The 17,363-nt window shown below is 46.1% G+C and overlaps 1 protein-coding gene across 2 annotated transcripts in view; it reads left to right on the top strand.

Moving 5' to 3' along the window:
* slc6a20 (solute carrier family 6 member 20) overlaps positions 1 to 17,363 on the top strand; it is a 52,642-nt gene that overhangs the window by 26,337 nt on the left and 8,942 nt on the right. For both annotated transcript variants that reach the window (XM_043719588.2, XM_043719589.2), the window contains exons 7-9: positions 4,568 to 4,730; positions 6,568 to 6,775; positions 13,575 to 13,734. In XM_043719588.2, the coding sequence (XP_043575523.1) occupies positions 4,568 to 4,730; positions 6,568 to 6,775; positions 13,575 to 13,734 (531 nt within the window). The remainder of the gene's footprint in view (positions 1 to 4,567; positions 4,731 to 6,567; positions 6,776 to 13,574; positions 13,735 to 17,363) is intronic.

A 17,363-nucleotide genomic window follows, 5' to 3' on the forward strand; every position in this document is an offset into this window, starting at 1 on the left:
TCCACTGCTTTGGTTCCTCAGTTGGAGCCTGTGGCTGAGTTTGGAGAGATTTTGAGGAGACCAACATACAGAAGTCCATAAATAATATAATTGGCAGCATGATACAACGATGTTTGCACAAGTGACTGAGCACATGACAAATATAAGTAACAATCTCTATGAATAACAGCAAGTATCTTAATACAGGCACGATACAAATAACATGTGAAAGTTCCTTCATTGTCACTGTGAGGGCTGACATTATGGTAATGTCTCTGAGCTCGTAATCAAGAACTGGGGACACTGCTTCAATTCCCACATTGGCAGATGGTAAAATTTAAATGCAATAAAATTTCAGAATTAAAAGCTAGCCTTATGACAACCATATAGCCATTGTCAATTATTGTAAAAACCGATGTGGAAATCTGCCATTTTACCCAGTCTGGCCTCCATGTGACTCCAGACCCACAGAAATGTGGTTGACTCTTAACTGCCCTCTGAAATGGCCCGGGCAAGCCATTTAGTTCAACGGGCAGTGAGGGATGAGTGATAAATATTGACCCAGATATTGAGGTCAACATCCTATGAATGGATTTTTAAAAAATCAATTGTTCAAGTGCGTGAAGAAAGACCTCCTGTGTTTAAGTGGTATTCTGAAGGCAAGAGCAGACTGCTGCTGCTGGCAGACCCTGTGTCTCTAACACAAGGCACCTTGCATGGGACAGTCATCTTATATTGCATTGCTGTTGTTGGGGGTTATGACGGAGAGCAGCGTAGGTTTTCTGAGTGTACTTCTTGTGTAGTGTAAGGACATGGGAGTCTCTGATTCTGTTTTGTGTCCCACAGCTGAAAACCTTCACACTGATCCCATTAAACCCCCAATGCACTGTCCTGACCAGGTGACACCCATCATTCCTTCAAAGCTATTGGCTCCATGCCACTGGATGTGTCACCTGTACAGGAACTGGGATTGTTCAAAGGGGACTGGGAGACACCTACTTTCTGAGAGCACCTAAAGATCAGGAATAAATGCCATCTCCTTCAAGTCCCAAGATAGATAATGTTGAGGGCACCCTTTCAATGTGATCGTATTAAGACATCATTGATGCTTGAGGGTTAAACTATAGGAAAAGATTTTGAAATCCCAGCTGAAGTTTAGGAAATTGCTGGGGGGGTGCAGGAAACATAATTTGATGAACGATCTCGAGACACGAGGGGACGCCAATAAGGGTAGTTTGGGCGCAATCTTTTTTCTACGCAATGGAGAATATAGGCTTAGGGGGCCATCGACAAAAAAAAGAGGCTGATCTTGTAATCATGCAATGACAAAACATTGCAAAGGATGGCAGATATGTTTATAGTAAACCTCTGGAATGGATAGAATTTAAATCCAACCTCTGACCCAGTGCACCACAAGAAGGGCGGCACGGTGGCACAGTGGTTAGCACTGCTGCCTCACAGCGCCAGAGATCCGGGTTCAATTCCCGCCTCAGGCGACTGACTGTGTGGAGTTTGCACGTTCTCCCCGTGTCTGTGTGGGTTTCCTCCGGGTGCTCCGGTTTCCTCCCACAGTCCAAAGATGTGCAGGTCAGGTGAATTGGCCATGCTAAATTGCCCGTAGTGTTAGGTAAGGGGTAAATGTAGGGGTATGGGTGGGTTGCGCTTCGGCGGGTCGGTGTGGACTTGTTGGGCCGAAGGGCCTGTTTCCACACTGTAAGAAATCTAATCTAATCTAATCTAAAAGGGCATAGAAGTTTATAACTCTCAATGGAACTCCACCAATGGCTATTGATGATCCACTAACCTTTAATTTAAAAATGGAGACTGAGGGATTTATGTTATTCAAAGATAAAGTCACATTGGTAATCTCACTCAGTGCCTTGCTGTTGCTTAATTGCAAAATAAACTGCTGATATCTTCAAGTGTGTTTCAGACAATTAAACTGACATTGAAATTCTGTAGACCTGAGTTAAAAATAATTGTAAAGCACATGATGAGTAGAATTGAGCTGGTTAGAATGAGAGTTGCAACAATTTAATTGAGATGGGAATGAGAAATATAATGATGAATAGGCGACATGGATTTTGAAAGGGGAAATCAGACTTGGTTCAGTCTTAAATTTCTGAAGAAGCGGAGGCAGTTAACATAAACTGTCTGGATTTTCATTGAATTAAAAGCAGGTTCTAAATTTGCAAAAGGCATCAAATGGTGAGAGAGAGATTTAGTCAATACAGCAAATTACTGGGGGATGTCAGTAAATTTGCGGAATGGGCAAGAAATTGGCAAATGGAGGTCAATGCCAATTAAATGCATCCTGGTAGGAAAAATAAGGAGTCTTTTAGTTCTTGGAAGGTGCACGTCTGGGTGGTACAGTTACATCAGTTACTAGAGGTTGCTCCATAAATTAGTAAGACCACAGGGAAGGCAAAACAAGGTTTTGGAGCTGGAGGAATAGAATTGAAAATGAAGGAAATTATGCTAAACCGCTATTGAACCTTGGCTAGAATTCACTTTAAGAGAGCAGTTCTGGTTGTCCTGCTGTAAAAGAGGTATAAGGACACTGGAGAGGGTGGATGCAGGGAAGTTTGGCCAGGAGAATTCCAGAGGTGCATGTGGGGCTGTATCCCAAGATGTTAGGGTGGGTCTGTTCCTCTTGAAGTAGAAGGAGGCCAAGGGGTGACCTAACAGGTTTTTAAAACTCCTGAAAGGTTTAGGTTGAGTGAATACACAGAGAATGTTTCCTCTGGGGTGGAAGAGTGGATCTAGAGGCCATCGATACAAGGCAGTCACCAAGAAATCCATCATAAGGATAGTCAGAATGTGGAACTCACTATCACTGGGAGCAGCTAAAGCAAGTATATCGATACAATTAAGATGTACAAATAGAGAAGAAGGGATTACAGTGGTAGATTTGGGAGAAATCTCAAGTGGAACAGAAACACCAGTATGATCTGGTTGGGCTGAAAGGCCTGTTTTGGTGCTATGTATCTGATTTAATGGTGTGAAGGTGGTTAAGTTTGAATGCATTCTGTGATCCTGTCTGAAATTCTGCATCTCTTGATGAAGCATTAGATGCTTGACGATAGTGCTATTGAGTGTTGGAGTGTTGTCTCATGATGTACATAACATGTCGAGCAAGGTCACCTGGGGAAGAACTGGAAGATTAAGGCCTAGATTTTCTTCTGGCTTCCTGCTCAAGTCCAGCAGCTTCAGTGTGTGCCATCCAGAAGATGCACTTGCTGTGGGGTACCTTCCAAACCCATGACCTCTGCCATCCAGAAGGACAAGGGCAGCTGATGCAATGGGCATGCCATCACCTTGTGGGAGTTGCCCTCCCAAAACAGAGACACCCCGACTCACCACTACCTATGGCTGCCCTGAGACTGTTGCTCGGGTCAAAATCCCAAAGCTCCCTCACAGCACTGAGGGTGTTCCTACAACACAGGAACTTCAGTGATTTGGAGACAGTGGCTCCCTGATATCTTTTTCCAGGACATTTGGAGATGGGCAATAGGGCTTGGGGCGGTAAGGAACAGCCCCCATTCTGTGAGGGGGGAGGGGTGTAGAAGCATAATGAAGTGGGTTCTTACAAGACCAGATCCAATCTTGCCACTTCTAGACTGGCACTGGAAAAATGCCAGCTCTTGTTCCTTGGCTGAGAGAATCTGTGAAACAATTGCAGACTTCTCACTCCGTGATGTCTTCCACAGCAACTAGGATTGAGCAGTAGAATACAACTGAGGCCGCATCCCCACAATATTTCACCAAAACTGTCCCCTGCCCCATCCACCACTCCATCAAATGACAGTTGCCTCCATCTTGCTCTGTGAGTGAGGACTGAGGTGAAATGTGCTTGTGGCCTGTAGTGCCAATAACCTTCATAACCAATTGAAATGTTGCTGTGGCAACGGTCTCCCGGTTTCCCTTATGCTTGGCCAAAAACTCAAAGTCATGCTCTCCTTCATTAGACACAAGCCCCTGAGAGGTTCTTCAGTGAAGCTCCAAATGTCAGCGATGACCAAAGAAATGCACTGAGTTAGCTGGATATAACTTGATTCTGTTCAGTCAGGGACTGGTGTTGTTTGGAGAAAAGAGCACCGATCCCGAAACTCTTCAAAGGGGCATGAGTTTTTTGTGCCGGTCACCCAAATGGCAGATCATTCCTGACTTAACTCTGAATAGCAATACGTCATTCTACATCTCCGGGAGAACGAAATAGAGGTATGAGCTAGCTCTGTGGAGCATAACAGCTAGTACAGTCCCTGAGGATCGAATGGCCTGTGCCATTCATTGAAGAATGACGCAACCACATGAAGGACTTTAGAACAAATTCATTCTGATGCATGAGTTGAATGTAAACCCTTTCCATTTTAAATACTTTGGTTAAATTTTTAAAATCGCAATTGTAGAGCTTTTGAAACTGTATAATCTAATCAAGAGAACAATTTTGCAAGAGGACTTTATCTTGTCTTTAACTTGGAGTTTAATGTTTACTCATAGTTTTGAGTTATTGGTTCACTATTGTTCTAATCTTGAGAAGTTGATTGCTTCCTGTGGGAACTAACAAGCAGTTTCTGTCTAACTGCAGAATGCTGTTACTTCTAACAAACACTTTTGACCTGGAAGAAACAGCAGTACAAACGGACACTCTTGATGACTGGATAAATTTCCTGAATTCAACACAACCGAACAAATTTGCAACAATTGCATCACAGATTGAAAAATGTGACCTTCAGTCCCACTTGGACACGGTGAATAGCTTTTGTTTTAAAGAGTGTGATTCCCTTTGATAGTGGTCATCGAGCACAGAAACAGGCCCTTCGGTCCAACTCACCCATGCTAACCAGGTTTCCCGTACTAAAGTCACCCCACTAGCCTGTGTTTGGCACATATCCCTTTAAACCTCTCCTATCCGTGTACCTTGCATCCACCACTTCCTCTGGCAGTTCATTCTGTATACTAACCACCCTCTCTGTGTGAAAAAGTTGTCCCTCAGGTCCCTTTTAAATCTTTCCCATCTCACCTTTGTGGGTGGCACAGTGGTTAGCACTGCTGCCTCACAGCGCCTGAGACCCGGGTTCAATTCCCGCCTCAGGCGACTGACTGTGTGGAGTTTGCACGTTCTCCCCGTGTCTGCGTGGGTTTCCTCCGGGTGCTCCGGTTTCCTCCCACAGTCCAAAAGCGTGCAGGTTAGGTGAATTGGCCATGCTAAATTGCCCATAGTGTTAGGTGAATGGGTCTGGGTGGGTTGCGCTTCGGAGGGTCGGTGTGGACGTTTTGGGCCGAAGGGCCTGTTTCCACACTGTAAGTAATCTAAATCTTAAACCTATGCCCTCTAGTTTTGAACTCCCTAACCCTCGGGGGGGAAAAATTGCCATTCACCTTATCCATGCCTCTCATGACTTTATAAACCTCTATAAGCTCACCCCTCAACCTCCTATCTTCCAGGGAAAAAAAGTCCTAACCTATCCAGACCCGCTTTATCACTCAAATACTCCAGTGTAACATCCTTGTAAATCTTTTCTGCACCCTTTCCTATGCAATACTGCAAAAGTGGCCTCACCAATTCTCCACATGCCACGCAGTTTGATGTTAAAAAGCCCAAACCATTCTTCAAAGGGAGGTTTCCTGGCTGTACTTTGTCACTATTTCTGATATGCAGAAAACACGTAATCTGGTCACTGATCTCATGCTGTCTGCAGAACTTTGCTGTGTACAATCTGACCAAGTTCTATCCCCATCTTTTTAAAGTACCTACTTTAACTCTTTGGAGTGCTCAGTGGTCAGGAAAGGGACAATATCAGTGTAAGTCCTTCCTTTTCTCTCTCTCTGTGTGATCGTGGTCAAGAGACTTAATAGAAACTTGTGAGGACAGGTTAGATCAGCGCTGACCTGCCACCCAATTGGCCGACCTACACCCCTGTGCACCCTGTAATTTAATTTGGCATTCTTGCATTTGTTCCAATGAGTGCAACACTCAGCACTTTGGGCCCTGTGTCAGCAGGAATTAGACTACAATGGTGTATAAGGAGGCTGCCACTCACATTGTCCATTTAATGGAGTGAACAGTCTATAGCAAATATTATTACCTCAAGATTATTGAGGTGCCGTGGCCAATATCCCAATCTCTGGGCCAGATGCTTTCCTGTTGGACCTGTTGGGCTTTGGAATGTGGTGACACCGGTTGACTGTTAGCAGATAGGTTGTCCCAGTACTCACTGGCAGGCAGTAAAAGCAGGAACATCTCCTGGGTCAGCCATCATACAGCACCCAATCACAGCACTTCACCCAGAAGCAGAATCCAATCCATTGGGAGACCATAATACCAGTCTCCAAAAGAGGAAGGGAGAGTCAGCCATTTTCTTATTGAATGGCAGAGTGGGCTAGATGGGCCGCATGGCCTACTCTCCGCCTACTTGAGACAATTGGAGCTGTACTTGGAACCAGCCAGATTCCAAGGGGGTGAGGAAAGCAAGCGTGGTAGTACCAGGAGCTGGCACTCCCCTGTGCTGTGATTCTGTAAGGCTATTCTTCCTTCCACTGTTTTTGTGAGTTTATTTACCGAGTTTGCCTTCTCTGTTTTTGCAGGCTGCAGAAGGAACTGGGCTCTCATTTATAGTCTTCACTGAAGCAATTGTGAACATGCCTGGGCCATCTCAGATCTGGTCGATATTGTATTTTCTGATGCTCCTGATGTTGGGCATCGGTAGTATGCTGGGGAACGCCGCTGGTGTCATCACTCCGCTCAGCGACATGAAGATCATTTCCAAATATCTGCCAAGAGAGGTCATGATAGGTGAGGTGCCCCTGATGGGAGCTTTCTTCTTTACTGGTTCCTACCAAGGTTAGAGTGCTGCCCTTCCCTGCTGGAACTGGCACTCCTCTCTGGGTAGAGACACGCTCTTCAAAGGGTAGCGGTCCTGTACTGGAGTATTATGCTTCTGATTTCAGGCTGCACAAGCCCAACAGTGACCTGTATTGCCCATCTTCCTTCCAATCCAGCCTGTCAGTCCCTGGTAAAAAGGGGCGTGCTGTTAGAGAGATACTGAGTAATGATAGTCTGAAGAACCTTGGAGCTCTCTTTGCTGTGCCCACCACCAAGGATATATTTCCCTCCCCTCCTCTATCAGCTTTCCGTAGAGACCACTCCCTCCGCGACTCCCTTGTCAGATCCATACCCCCCACCAACCCAACCTCCACTCCCGGCACCTTCCCTTGCAACCGCAGGAGGTGCAACACTTGCACCCACACCTCCCCCCTCACTTCTCTCCAAGGCCCCAAAGGAAACTTCCATATCCGCCACAGATTCACCTGCACCTCCACCCACATTATCTACTGCATCCGCTGCAGCCGGTGTGGCCTCCTCTATATTGGGGAGACAGGCCGCCTACTTGCGGAGCGATTCAGAGAGCACCTCTGGGCCACCCGGACGAACCAACCCAATCACCCTGTAGCACAGCATTTCAACTCCCCCTCCCACTCCACCGAGGATATGCAGGTCATTGGACTCATCCACCGCCAAACCACAACAACGCGACGGTCGGAGGAGGAGCGTCTTATCTTCCGACTGGGAACCCTCCAACCACAGGGGATGAACTTGGACTTCACCAGTTTCTTCATCCCCCCTCCCCCCACCTTGTCTCAGCCGAATCCCTCCAGCCCGGCACCGCCTTCCTGACCTGCAGTCTTCTTCTTGACCTCTCCGCCTCCACCCTACTCCGACCTATCACCCTCACCTTGACCTCTTTCCACCTATCACATTTCCAACGCCCCTCCTCCAAGTCCCTCCTCCCTACCTTTTATCTTCTCCTGCTGAACACTCTCTGCTCATTCCTGAAGAAGGGCATGTGCCCGAAACGTCGAATCTTCTGTTCCCTAGATGCTGCCTGACCTGCTGAGCTGTTCCAGCAATAAAGTTTCAGCTTTGATCTCCAGCGTCTGCAGACCTCACTTTCTCCACCGTAGGATTATACATTCCCCACTCCCTGTTCAGGGCTGGGTGTGAAGGTTTAAGTCAGGCCACTGTTATTGGTTTTAGTTTTAAATCATTCTCAGTGATTGCTCAACATTTTTGGGTGGGGGAAGAAAAATGGTAATTATTGCACCAGTCAAGTCAGGGTGAAGGAGCAGTGTTTGAGGGACAAACACCATTTTTTACCCTCTGCACCAATTCACTTTTTGCTTCACCATTCCATTTTCCTTCGCACACCCACCACTCTGCATAAAATGCACTGCCAGCGATGGTAGTAGTGTCAGAGACATTAGGCCTTCATTCCTGATGAAGGGCTAATGCCCGAAACGTCAATGTTCCCGCTCCTCGGATGATGCCTGACCTGTTGTGCTTTTCCAGCATCACTCTAGTGCAGACTCTGATTTCCAGCATCTGCAGTGCTCACTTTTGCCTCAGAAACATTAGGGACATTTAAGCGACTGCTGGACAGGCACATGGACGGCAGTAAATTGAGGGGTGTGTAGGTTAGGTTGATCTCAGATTAAGGTAAATGCTCAGCAAAACATCATGGGCCGAAGGGCCTGTACAGTTCTATGTTCTTCGAACCTCTTCTCCCCCATATTACTTTGCATTAAAACACAACAGTGGTTGCATTTTGAAATCCTTCGGGAAAGTTCATGAATATTTTTTTTAATTAATTCCTGGGATGAGGATGTCACTGGCTAGGCAGCATTTATTGCCCATCCCAGGAGCAGTTCAGAGTCAACCACATTGCTGTGGGTCTGGAGTCACATGTAGGCCAGACCAGGTAAGGATAGTAGTTTCCTTCCCTAAAGGACATTAGTGAACCAGATGGGTTTTTCCTCGACAATCGGCTTTGGATTCATGGTCATCATTAAACATTTAATTCCAGATTTTTATTGAATTCAAATTCCACCATCGGCTCAGGATGAGATTTGAATCCAGGTTCCACCAGCATTACCTGGGTCTCTGGATTAACCGTCCAGTGATAATTACCACCAGACTATTGCCTCCCCTGTGTTAATCCTGATCATGAGTCTTAGCCAGTGTTTCAGAGGGCTATCCTTGTCAGATCACTACCCTTTTCCTGAACACTGCCTGTCCTGAACATGCTGCAGACTCTGTGTTGGTAACCTCTCGGCCATTTGCTCACCTCAAACCCTGGTTATAGCTGGCCTTTCCTTTATAGGAAAATGGACCCCATGTTAATGGACTGTAAGTAGCACAGACACATTCTCTCATCACTTACATTGAGACTCCCAGCAGCGCAGATTCTCTCCACAGTGAGAGTAGCAGACAGAATACATTGTGGCTGGTTTATAGAGTGACTGTGCTATTCTGGTAGGAGAAAGTGAGGACTGCAGATGCTGGAGATCAGAGTTGAGAGTGTAGTGCTGGAAAAACACAGCAGATCAGGCAGCCTCCGAGGAGCAGGAGAACCAATGTTTCGGGCATAAGCCCTTCATCAGGAATGGGAAGAGCTTATGCCTGAAATGTCGATTCTCCTGCACCTTGAATGCTGTGTTTTTCTAGCAACATACTTGCGACTGTGCTAATCTAGTGCTTGGCTCTTACTAGGATTTTGCACTGATAATTTTAATAATCTGTCAGTGATAATCAGTGACACTGATAGTCTATTGGTGGAAAGATAGGGGAGGCTCAGGGCTGGGGAAAGGAATTGGAGCCAAACAATCTTTAGCTTCTTGGTCAGATTCTAAAGTTTTGTTGTTGTTTTGTTTTCCTCCTTGTTGTTTTGTCAGGTTGTTATAAATCTTTAAGCTGTTCTATCTGTTGATAGGTACAATATGATCAAGGCGATAAGATTATACGTTGATAACCTGTTGTATTTAATTGTGCGGCTTGATTATCTGTCAGGTTCTTCTCCGGGTACCTGATAACAATAAGCATACAGTTAATGCCAGGATCCTGAACAGCATTGACGTACAGAGGGATCTTTGGGTTCAAGTCCACAGCTCCCTGAAGGTGGCCGCATAAGTCAATAGGTTGGTAAAGAAGACATATGACACACTTGCCATTATAGGTTGGGGAATTGAGTACAAGAGACAAGAATGTCATGTTGCAGCTTTATAAGACTTTGGTTAGGCCACACTTAGTGTATTGCGTTCAATTATATGCACCACATTACAGGATGGATTTGGAGGCATGGAGAGAGTGCAGAAGAGGTTTACCAGGATGCTGTCTGGATTACAGGATATGAGCTATAAGGAGAGGCTAGAAAATCTCGGATTGTTTTCTCTGGAGCGACAGTGGCTGAGGGGAGACTTGATAGAAGTCTATACAACTATCAGATGCATAGATAGTGTGGATGATCAGAATCTTTTTCTCAGAGTTAAAATGTCTAAACCTAGCGGGCATGCATTTAAGGTGAGGGGGGAAGGTTCAAAGGAGATGTGAGGGGTAAGGAGTCTGGAGCACCCTGCTAGAGGTAGTGGTGGGGGCAGATATGATGGAGGTATTTAAGGGACTTTTAGATAAGCAATTGGAAATGCAAGGAATGGATGGATATGGACCAAGGGCAGGCAGAAGGCAGTAGTTTAATTTAGGGTCATATTCAGCACAACATTGTGGGCTGAAGGGCCCATTCCTACGCTGTACTGGTCTGTGTTCTACTTAGTCTATCGTCTCTAACCAGACCATATTATTCAATAAGGAGGGAACCTACTCCTAATTCGAGACAGGCCAAAATATTACTGACATGGATCCACTTGAAAGTAACTTGCTGCTGATATTGGACATTCTCAGCTTACTTTGTTCATTAACAATCGATTTTATAGCCAGTTTCTAAATAACAATGACTTCCTTGAAGCTGATTTTATAATCTATTTCCCCAACACAAAAAGGAACTTGACTTTGGCCCAGTTTATTAGTTAATGAGACTCGGATAAGAAGAAGCATTTTTTAAATTGCTTTAGAATATCTACAATTGTACAACAGTGAGGTTATAAGTGGGCCGGACACCTCAATGCCATAATAGCATGGAAAAATTACAAGCGCAGCACACTGAGAGAATTCCCACCTTGTTATCTGTTAATATTATGTCAGATTGTCAATAAGTCAAGTGGTTAAAAGTCCTCAAGTGCTGAGTGTAATTAAGCCAGTCGTTGCGAAATGAGCTCATTGAATTTTGTTTTGTTGTTGGTCGTGAATAGAGATGTTCAGCACAGAAACAGATCCTTCGGTCCAACTCGCCCATGCTGACCAGATATCCTGAATTAATCTAGTCCCATTTGTCCCATAACCCTCTACTCCCTTCCTATTCATGTCCCCATCCAAAAGTCTTTTAAATGTTGTAATTGTACTCGCCTCCACCACTTCCCCTCGCAGCTCATTTCCATACACACCCCACCCTCTACATGTCCTGTAACATAATGGATATCAAAGGGTTAATTGATTAGCTAAATTAAAGTCAGGTCTGACAGCCACTGGGTGGATTAGGTGTTTCAGGGAATCTACAGGAATCTTGGGGAGTGGGATACTGTCTCCTACTCCAATTAACATTAGTATAATGTAGCCTGTATATAATTACTAAGCTGTATTGTTACCTAATGAAAGCGTCTCTTCCAATGAGATTTATTTGTGGTTCTGTCTGTCAGCATTAACTATTGGAATGCACAAGACTAGAATAGTTATGGGATGAACTTAATGTAGAAATAACGTCACTGTAGTGGTAATTCCGAGGGATCAGGTTCATGTCCCAGGTATAAGAGTTCAAATCCCACTATTGAATCTGGAGATTTATACATTTTAATTTTTAAAAATCTGGAATTGAAGACTAACTTCAAATCACTGCCACTGATTTATCATAAAAACTCTATCTGCTATCCTTGCTTGAGTGGTCTACATGTGACCCAGGACAAAGTGATTAATTCTTAATTGCATTCTGAAATGGCTCCACCAAACTCTCATCCATACCCCATAATTTTAAGGCTATTTATTTCCCCACCCCTCCCACATGACTATCAGTTATCTTCATTAAACTGTGCCCATCTCTTATAGATAATCAACATGCTCAGGTGCATGACGCCACACCTCTGGAGTAGGTAGCTCAAGGTACAGGCACTATCACCGTGCCTCAAGAGCCCCATGCCAAATGCTTATCTGCTATGATTGTGCACCTTTGAGCACTTAGTGGGAGAGACTACCATGAGACTGGGATTGTGGGAATGAAGCAGACAGCCAGAATGCTGCACTCTGTAAGAGAGCAAGTTATCAGAATAGGTCTCTCACTTCAACCCTTCCTCACTTGACCCTGTGATTAGATTTAGCACTTTCTCTTGCCGTTCTTGAGATGAGATTCATAAAGTGTGGCGCTGGTAAAAGCTCAGCCTGTCAGGCAGCATCCGAGGAGCAGGAGAGTCAGCGTTTTGAGCATAAGGTCTTAATTGAGAATGAAGCATCTGCAGTCCTCACTTTCTCCTTGCTTAAGGAAGGATGGAGTTTTATTGGAGACAGTTCAAAGGAGGTTCAAGTTTTGATTCCGGAAATGAACGGTTTGTCTTATGAGGAGAGATTGAACAGTTTAGGCCAATACTCCCTGGAGTTTAGAAGAATGAGCGGAGATCTGACTGAGGTATACACGATGCCAAAGGGGATTGACAAAGTAAACATTGAATGTTTCCTGATGTGGGGTAACCTACAATGGGAGGCCATGGTTTTACGATAACATATTTAAAACAGGGAGAAATTATCTCTTTGAAAGGTCATGAATCTGTGGAATTCACTGCCCCAGAGTGTGGGGAATGCTGAGACATTGTGTAGATTTGAGGAGGAGATAAGGCAGACAGATTTTTAAGTAGCAATGGGTTGAAGAATTATGGAGAGCAAACAAGAACTCCAATTCCCAACAGCTGGGACATTGCCCCCTTCTCTTCCACCTCCTACGCCCCCCCCACCCAAACCCCTCTCACCACCACCTCCCACCCACCGACGATAGCCTCTCAGGAGTTGGGAGATTGTGAGATTTCTGGTAGATCTTCCCATGTCTGATGATCATTTAAATGGCAGAGCAGGCTCAAGGGGCTGAATGGCCTCCTCCTGCTCCTAGTTCTCACGTTCCTCCTACTCAGGATAAAATCAAAAATGGTGGGTTATGGACCAAAGCAAATTTAAGCTGTTCTCCCAATTTCCTGGTAGCCAAGCCTGGTTAAAATGGCCCAGCGGGTGCCTGAAGCTGTGATGTGTTCTGCTGCCTGGCAGCAATGACCATTGTCTTGAGGGAAGAGAAGTAAATAAAACCTGCTAGGGTCTGTGTCTCTCTGTCAGACTCCTTTTGAAACAATGCCAGTTTGTCATTTTCTTTTGTCCAAATGTTTCCTCACAGCACTGGAGCCTTGGATGGGTTGACTTTCTTCCTGTTGCTGTATGTTGGCAATTAACCGTAAATTGCAATGTGAAAAGCGGGGAACAAATTGTTCAATTGAATCATTCATTCTTTTACAACTTGTACAATTGCAAAACTACGAGTGTTTTGTGTCATTTCGCAATGACCGAAAGCAATGCAGACTATACAAGCGATGGAAAGTAAATCTGGATTATAATGAGGTGGCTGTAGTTTATGCTTTGTAATTACCACTGTATTTAACTTCTCTTTTCCTTCTCACAGGGATTGTGTGTCTCGTAGCTTGTGTTATTGGGCTTGTGTTTAACATTGGATCGGGGAATTATTGGTTCTCCATATTCAATGACTATGCAGCGACCTTGGCCCTGCTGGTGATCGTTTTGGTGGAAGTCATTGGGATCTGCTACGTCTACGGGCTAAGAAGGTAGGTCCATTAACCTTCGCGTTGTGATCTTTTACTGGCTCCTCATATGGCAGTAAAACGCAGTTGACAGTCCCATCTGGAGGCAAGCTGTGGGTGTGACTGGTGTTGTTTACAGGGGTGTTGATGGAACTCCATTTCCCAACAGTCAGGACATTGTCCTTGTCTCTATCGCCTCCTCTCCCCTCCCCCCACCACCCATGAGAGCCTTTTGGGAAAAGTGCAAGGTTTCCAGATGGACCTTCCCTTGTTAACACTTGGGAATTGCATTTTGACATCTACAAAAGTAGCTTGTGACGGAATAAAATCTTGGAATGGTTACAGCACAGGAGGAGGCCAGTCAGCCCACTGTATCACTGACAGCCCTCTGAACACCTACTCCCACATAACCCCCCAAATGTTTCCCTTTTAAATACTTGAGCAATTTAACATGCCCTGTTAAGTCAACCCCTCATGGACCTGATGAAACCTTTGGTTTGTACGTGGACATTTTTTTAAAAAAGGTCATATTTTCGTATGTAATTTTTAAATTTCATAATGATGAGCCACGGTTTAACTCCTTTCCTGTTGATGAAGATCTTAATCTTTATTTGATCTATATTTGGAGTGGAAGATCACAGCCATGGGGCACTCTATTTATTTCCCAGCCCTGCCTTACAAAAGAATTTTTTTATATATCAGACGTTTAACTGTGGAAAAATACTGCCTCTGTATTGCGGGGCCTCTAACAGACATCCTTTTGGCAGTTTGTCAAGTTAGAACCTCTTGCCAAGAATCCAGAAGGGTGGAGTTTAATTTTAATGCTGATGGAATTCATGCAAGTCACAGTTCCAGTACGTGTTAGGAATAGGAGGGGAACTGTTAGCAGAATTCTCACAGGCCCTGGTCAGCGGTTCTGTGGTTAAAAAGCAGATCATCCTGGAAGCGAGTGGGATGTGTCTGGAACAGAAGTAGAGTTAGTATTCCGAGTGCAATAGGCCGCCTTGTCTGAACGGAGCGCTAAGGAGCAGTCATACTGGGGTCACTCTGCATCTGTCTCCACAGACACTAGTCTGATTCTCCAATGCTAATCAGACACGGCCAGAATAGACTCCACATGTGAAGCTTGTGCTGTCGTGGTTTATTGAAATAACTTTTTGAAGGTCTCCATATTCGATTTCCTTTTCCCCCCCGAGTCATTCCACTGTGGTCCTATCTTTAATGCTTCCATCTGTCTGCAGACTCTGGGTGGAATGGGAAAAGACCCCAAATAAGGAAGTAATTGACTGCTTCAGCCCTGTCTACGTCCTCTGTACACATTCCACTGAGTGGTCAGGCACTGTGGGAGGGAAGCCTCTGTTTCTGCATTCGATTTGTTTAAAGGACGTCTCTGCTGCTGAGATTGGGATCAGACTATCCCTGGGATGTGTTGGGGGGAGTGTGGGGGGAGGGCGGCAGGGTCATGGACAAATGCTGCACCTGCCAGGAGCTCGCAATCCCGCCCACCCAAAAAAACCCCATAGACACCCACCATTCCCCCCCACCCCAAAATCAGCATAGGCATTCCCATTCTCCCCCCCCCCACCCCCCAACTGGGACACACACCCCATTGATACCCCCTGCCCCCACAGCAACACACCCCACCCGTTCCCCCCCCACACATACACACAAACCACAACCCCACCCCACAGACATGCCCGTCTTCTCCCCCACCCCTCACACAACAAACCCCAAGAAAACGCCCAGCCCCACAACCCACTCCAAAAACCTCATAGACACACACCCACTGCTCCCTCCATGGGGACAGACCACAGTGCATGGACACCCCACCCTCACCATCCCCACCATCCCACAAACTCCACAGACACACTCCCCACCCTACCCCATGGATGCACACCCCCACTCACCCTAGATACAAACAACCCCCCCACCTCATGTATATATGCTCACACCCCAAACCCAGAAAACCCAACCCAAACAAACACCCCCCCCCAGACAAACACCCCCCCCAGACATCCCAACCCAGACACCTCACCCCATAGACATCCCACCTCCCAGATACCCCACCCCCCAGACACCTCCCCTAGTCCCCACACCCCCTGAGACACTTCACCCCACTACCCCAGACACCTCCCCGCAGAATCCCACCCCGAGACATCTCACCCCACAGGCACTCCAGCCCCTCCAGACACCTTTCCCAGCCACCTCACCCATCCCACTCCATGAACACCCCAACCACACAAACACACACCATCCCTCCCCCATTCCCACCCCCACCCCCCGCCACCCCCCCCCACCCCCACAGACACCTCGCCCGACCCTGCGGACAATCCATCCCAGCCCCACGTATGGACACATACTCCCCCACCCCTTTGTCAGTCCTACATTTACCCTACAAATACTGACAACCACCCCACCCCCACCCCTCCAAATGCAGCCTCACTCTGCCCTGCACCCCCTTTCACCTTGGCCTTTCCCGCTCCTCCTTTTCTGCATGCCCATTTCCCCCCCCCCCCCCACCATGGATGGGTTTGAGTTACAAAACCATTTGTTTTGCTCAGTGATGATCATGTGGGAGCTAGTGAGGCCCAGTGAGGCATTTGTTCCCATGCTGGGGTTGGGTGTGTTGGGGGGGGGCAAGTTAGTTTCCATGTTTTCTGTTGATCTTCGACTGTGCCATAGGCTTGCTGATATATATCAGAAAACATTGCCACTATATAGTGCCTTTCACAACTGCTGGATATCTCAAAACACTTTCTCCAAAGTTCTTCACTGCCTGTGGTGTAGCAGCTGCTAAAAGGCAACTGATAGTTTGTGCACAGCAAGCTCCCATGAGCATCCATGATCGGATCACCTGATTGTGAATGTTTTTTACCAATACCGGCCAGGACATAGACCAGGAAACTCCCTACCTACAACAGCTGAGAGAGCAGGCCAAGCCTCCAGTAAAGATCACCCCCAGTACACTACAGCACTCCCACAGCATTGCTTCAGGCTAGCCCTGTAGTTCTGACGAAATAGAGGGAGGGATCTCTGTGTAACTCCATACTCGTGCTTGACCATAAGACATAGGAGCAGAAATTAGGCCATTCAGCCCATTCAGTTATGGCTGATAAGTTTCTCATTCCCATTTTCTCCCCGAAACCTTAGATCCCCTTGACAATCAAGAATCTATCTCACCCTTAAGTACACTCAATGACCTGGCCTCCATCGCCTTCTGTGACAATGAATCCCACAGACTCACCACCCTGTGGTCTCTTTTCTTATGAAAAAACTCCTGAAGAGAGTCCTGGTCACAGCTAGTTTGTTCCTCCTTGACCTTCAATGCCCTTTGGTTCTGGCCGGTTGGGTCAAATGGCTCCTTTCTGTGTTTATAAGTACTTTGTAAGAGAAAGCAAGCTAGCATTTGGTCAACACTGAACTGAGGAGCCACTAAAATCCTGGTGACTTAAGATGTCTTCTAAATTCCATTAGATCAAAGAAATGGAACAGCAGAGAGAAACCACTAATACTGAGTTTGATGAGTCAGTAATGTCAATGATCTAGTAATCCAGGGACCCAGGCTAACAGTCGGAGGACATGGTTCTAATCCCAGCACAGCAGCTGCTGAAATTCACGGAGGTGTTGCCAGGATTGGAGGCTTTGAGCTACAG

This window comes from Chiloscyllium plagiosum, unplaced genomic scaffold (genome assembly GCF_037043375.1).
Source record: "Chiloscyllium plagiosum isolate Xiang-an unplaced genomic scaffold, Cpla_swu_hap1 HiC_scaffold_34, whole genome shotgun sequence".
NCBI classification, from domain to species: Eukaryota; Metazoa; Chordata; class Chondrichthyes; order Orectolobiformes; family Hemiscylliidae; genus Chiloscyllium; species Chiloscyllium plagiosum.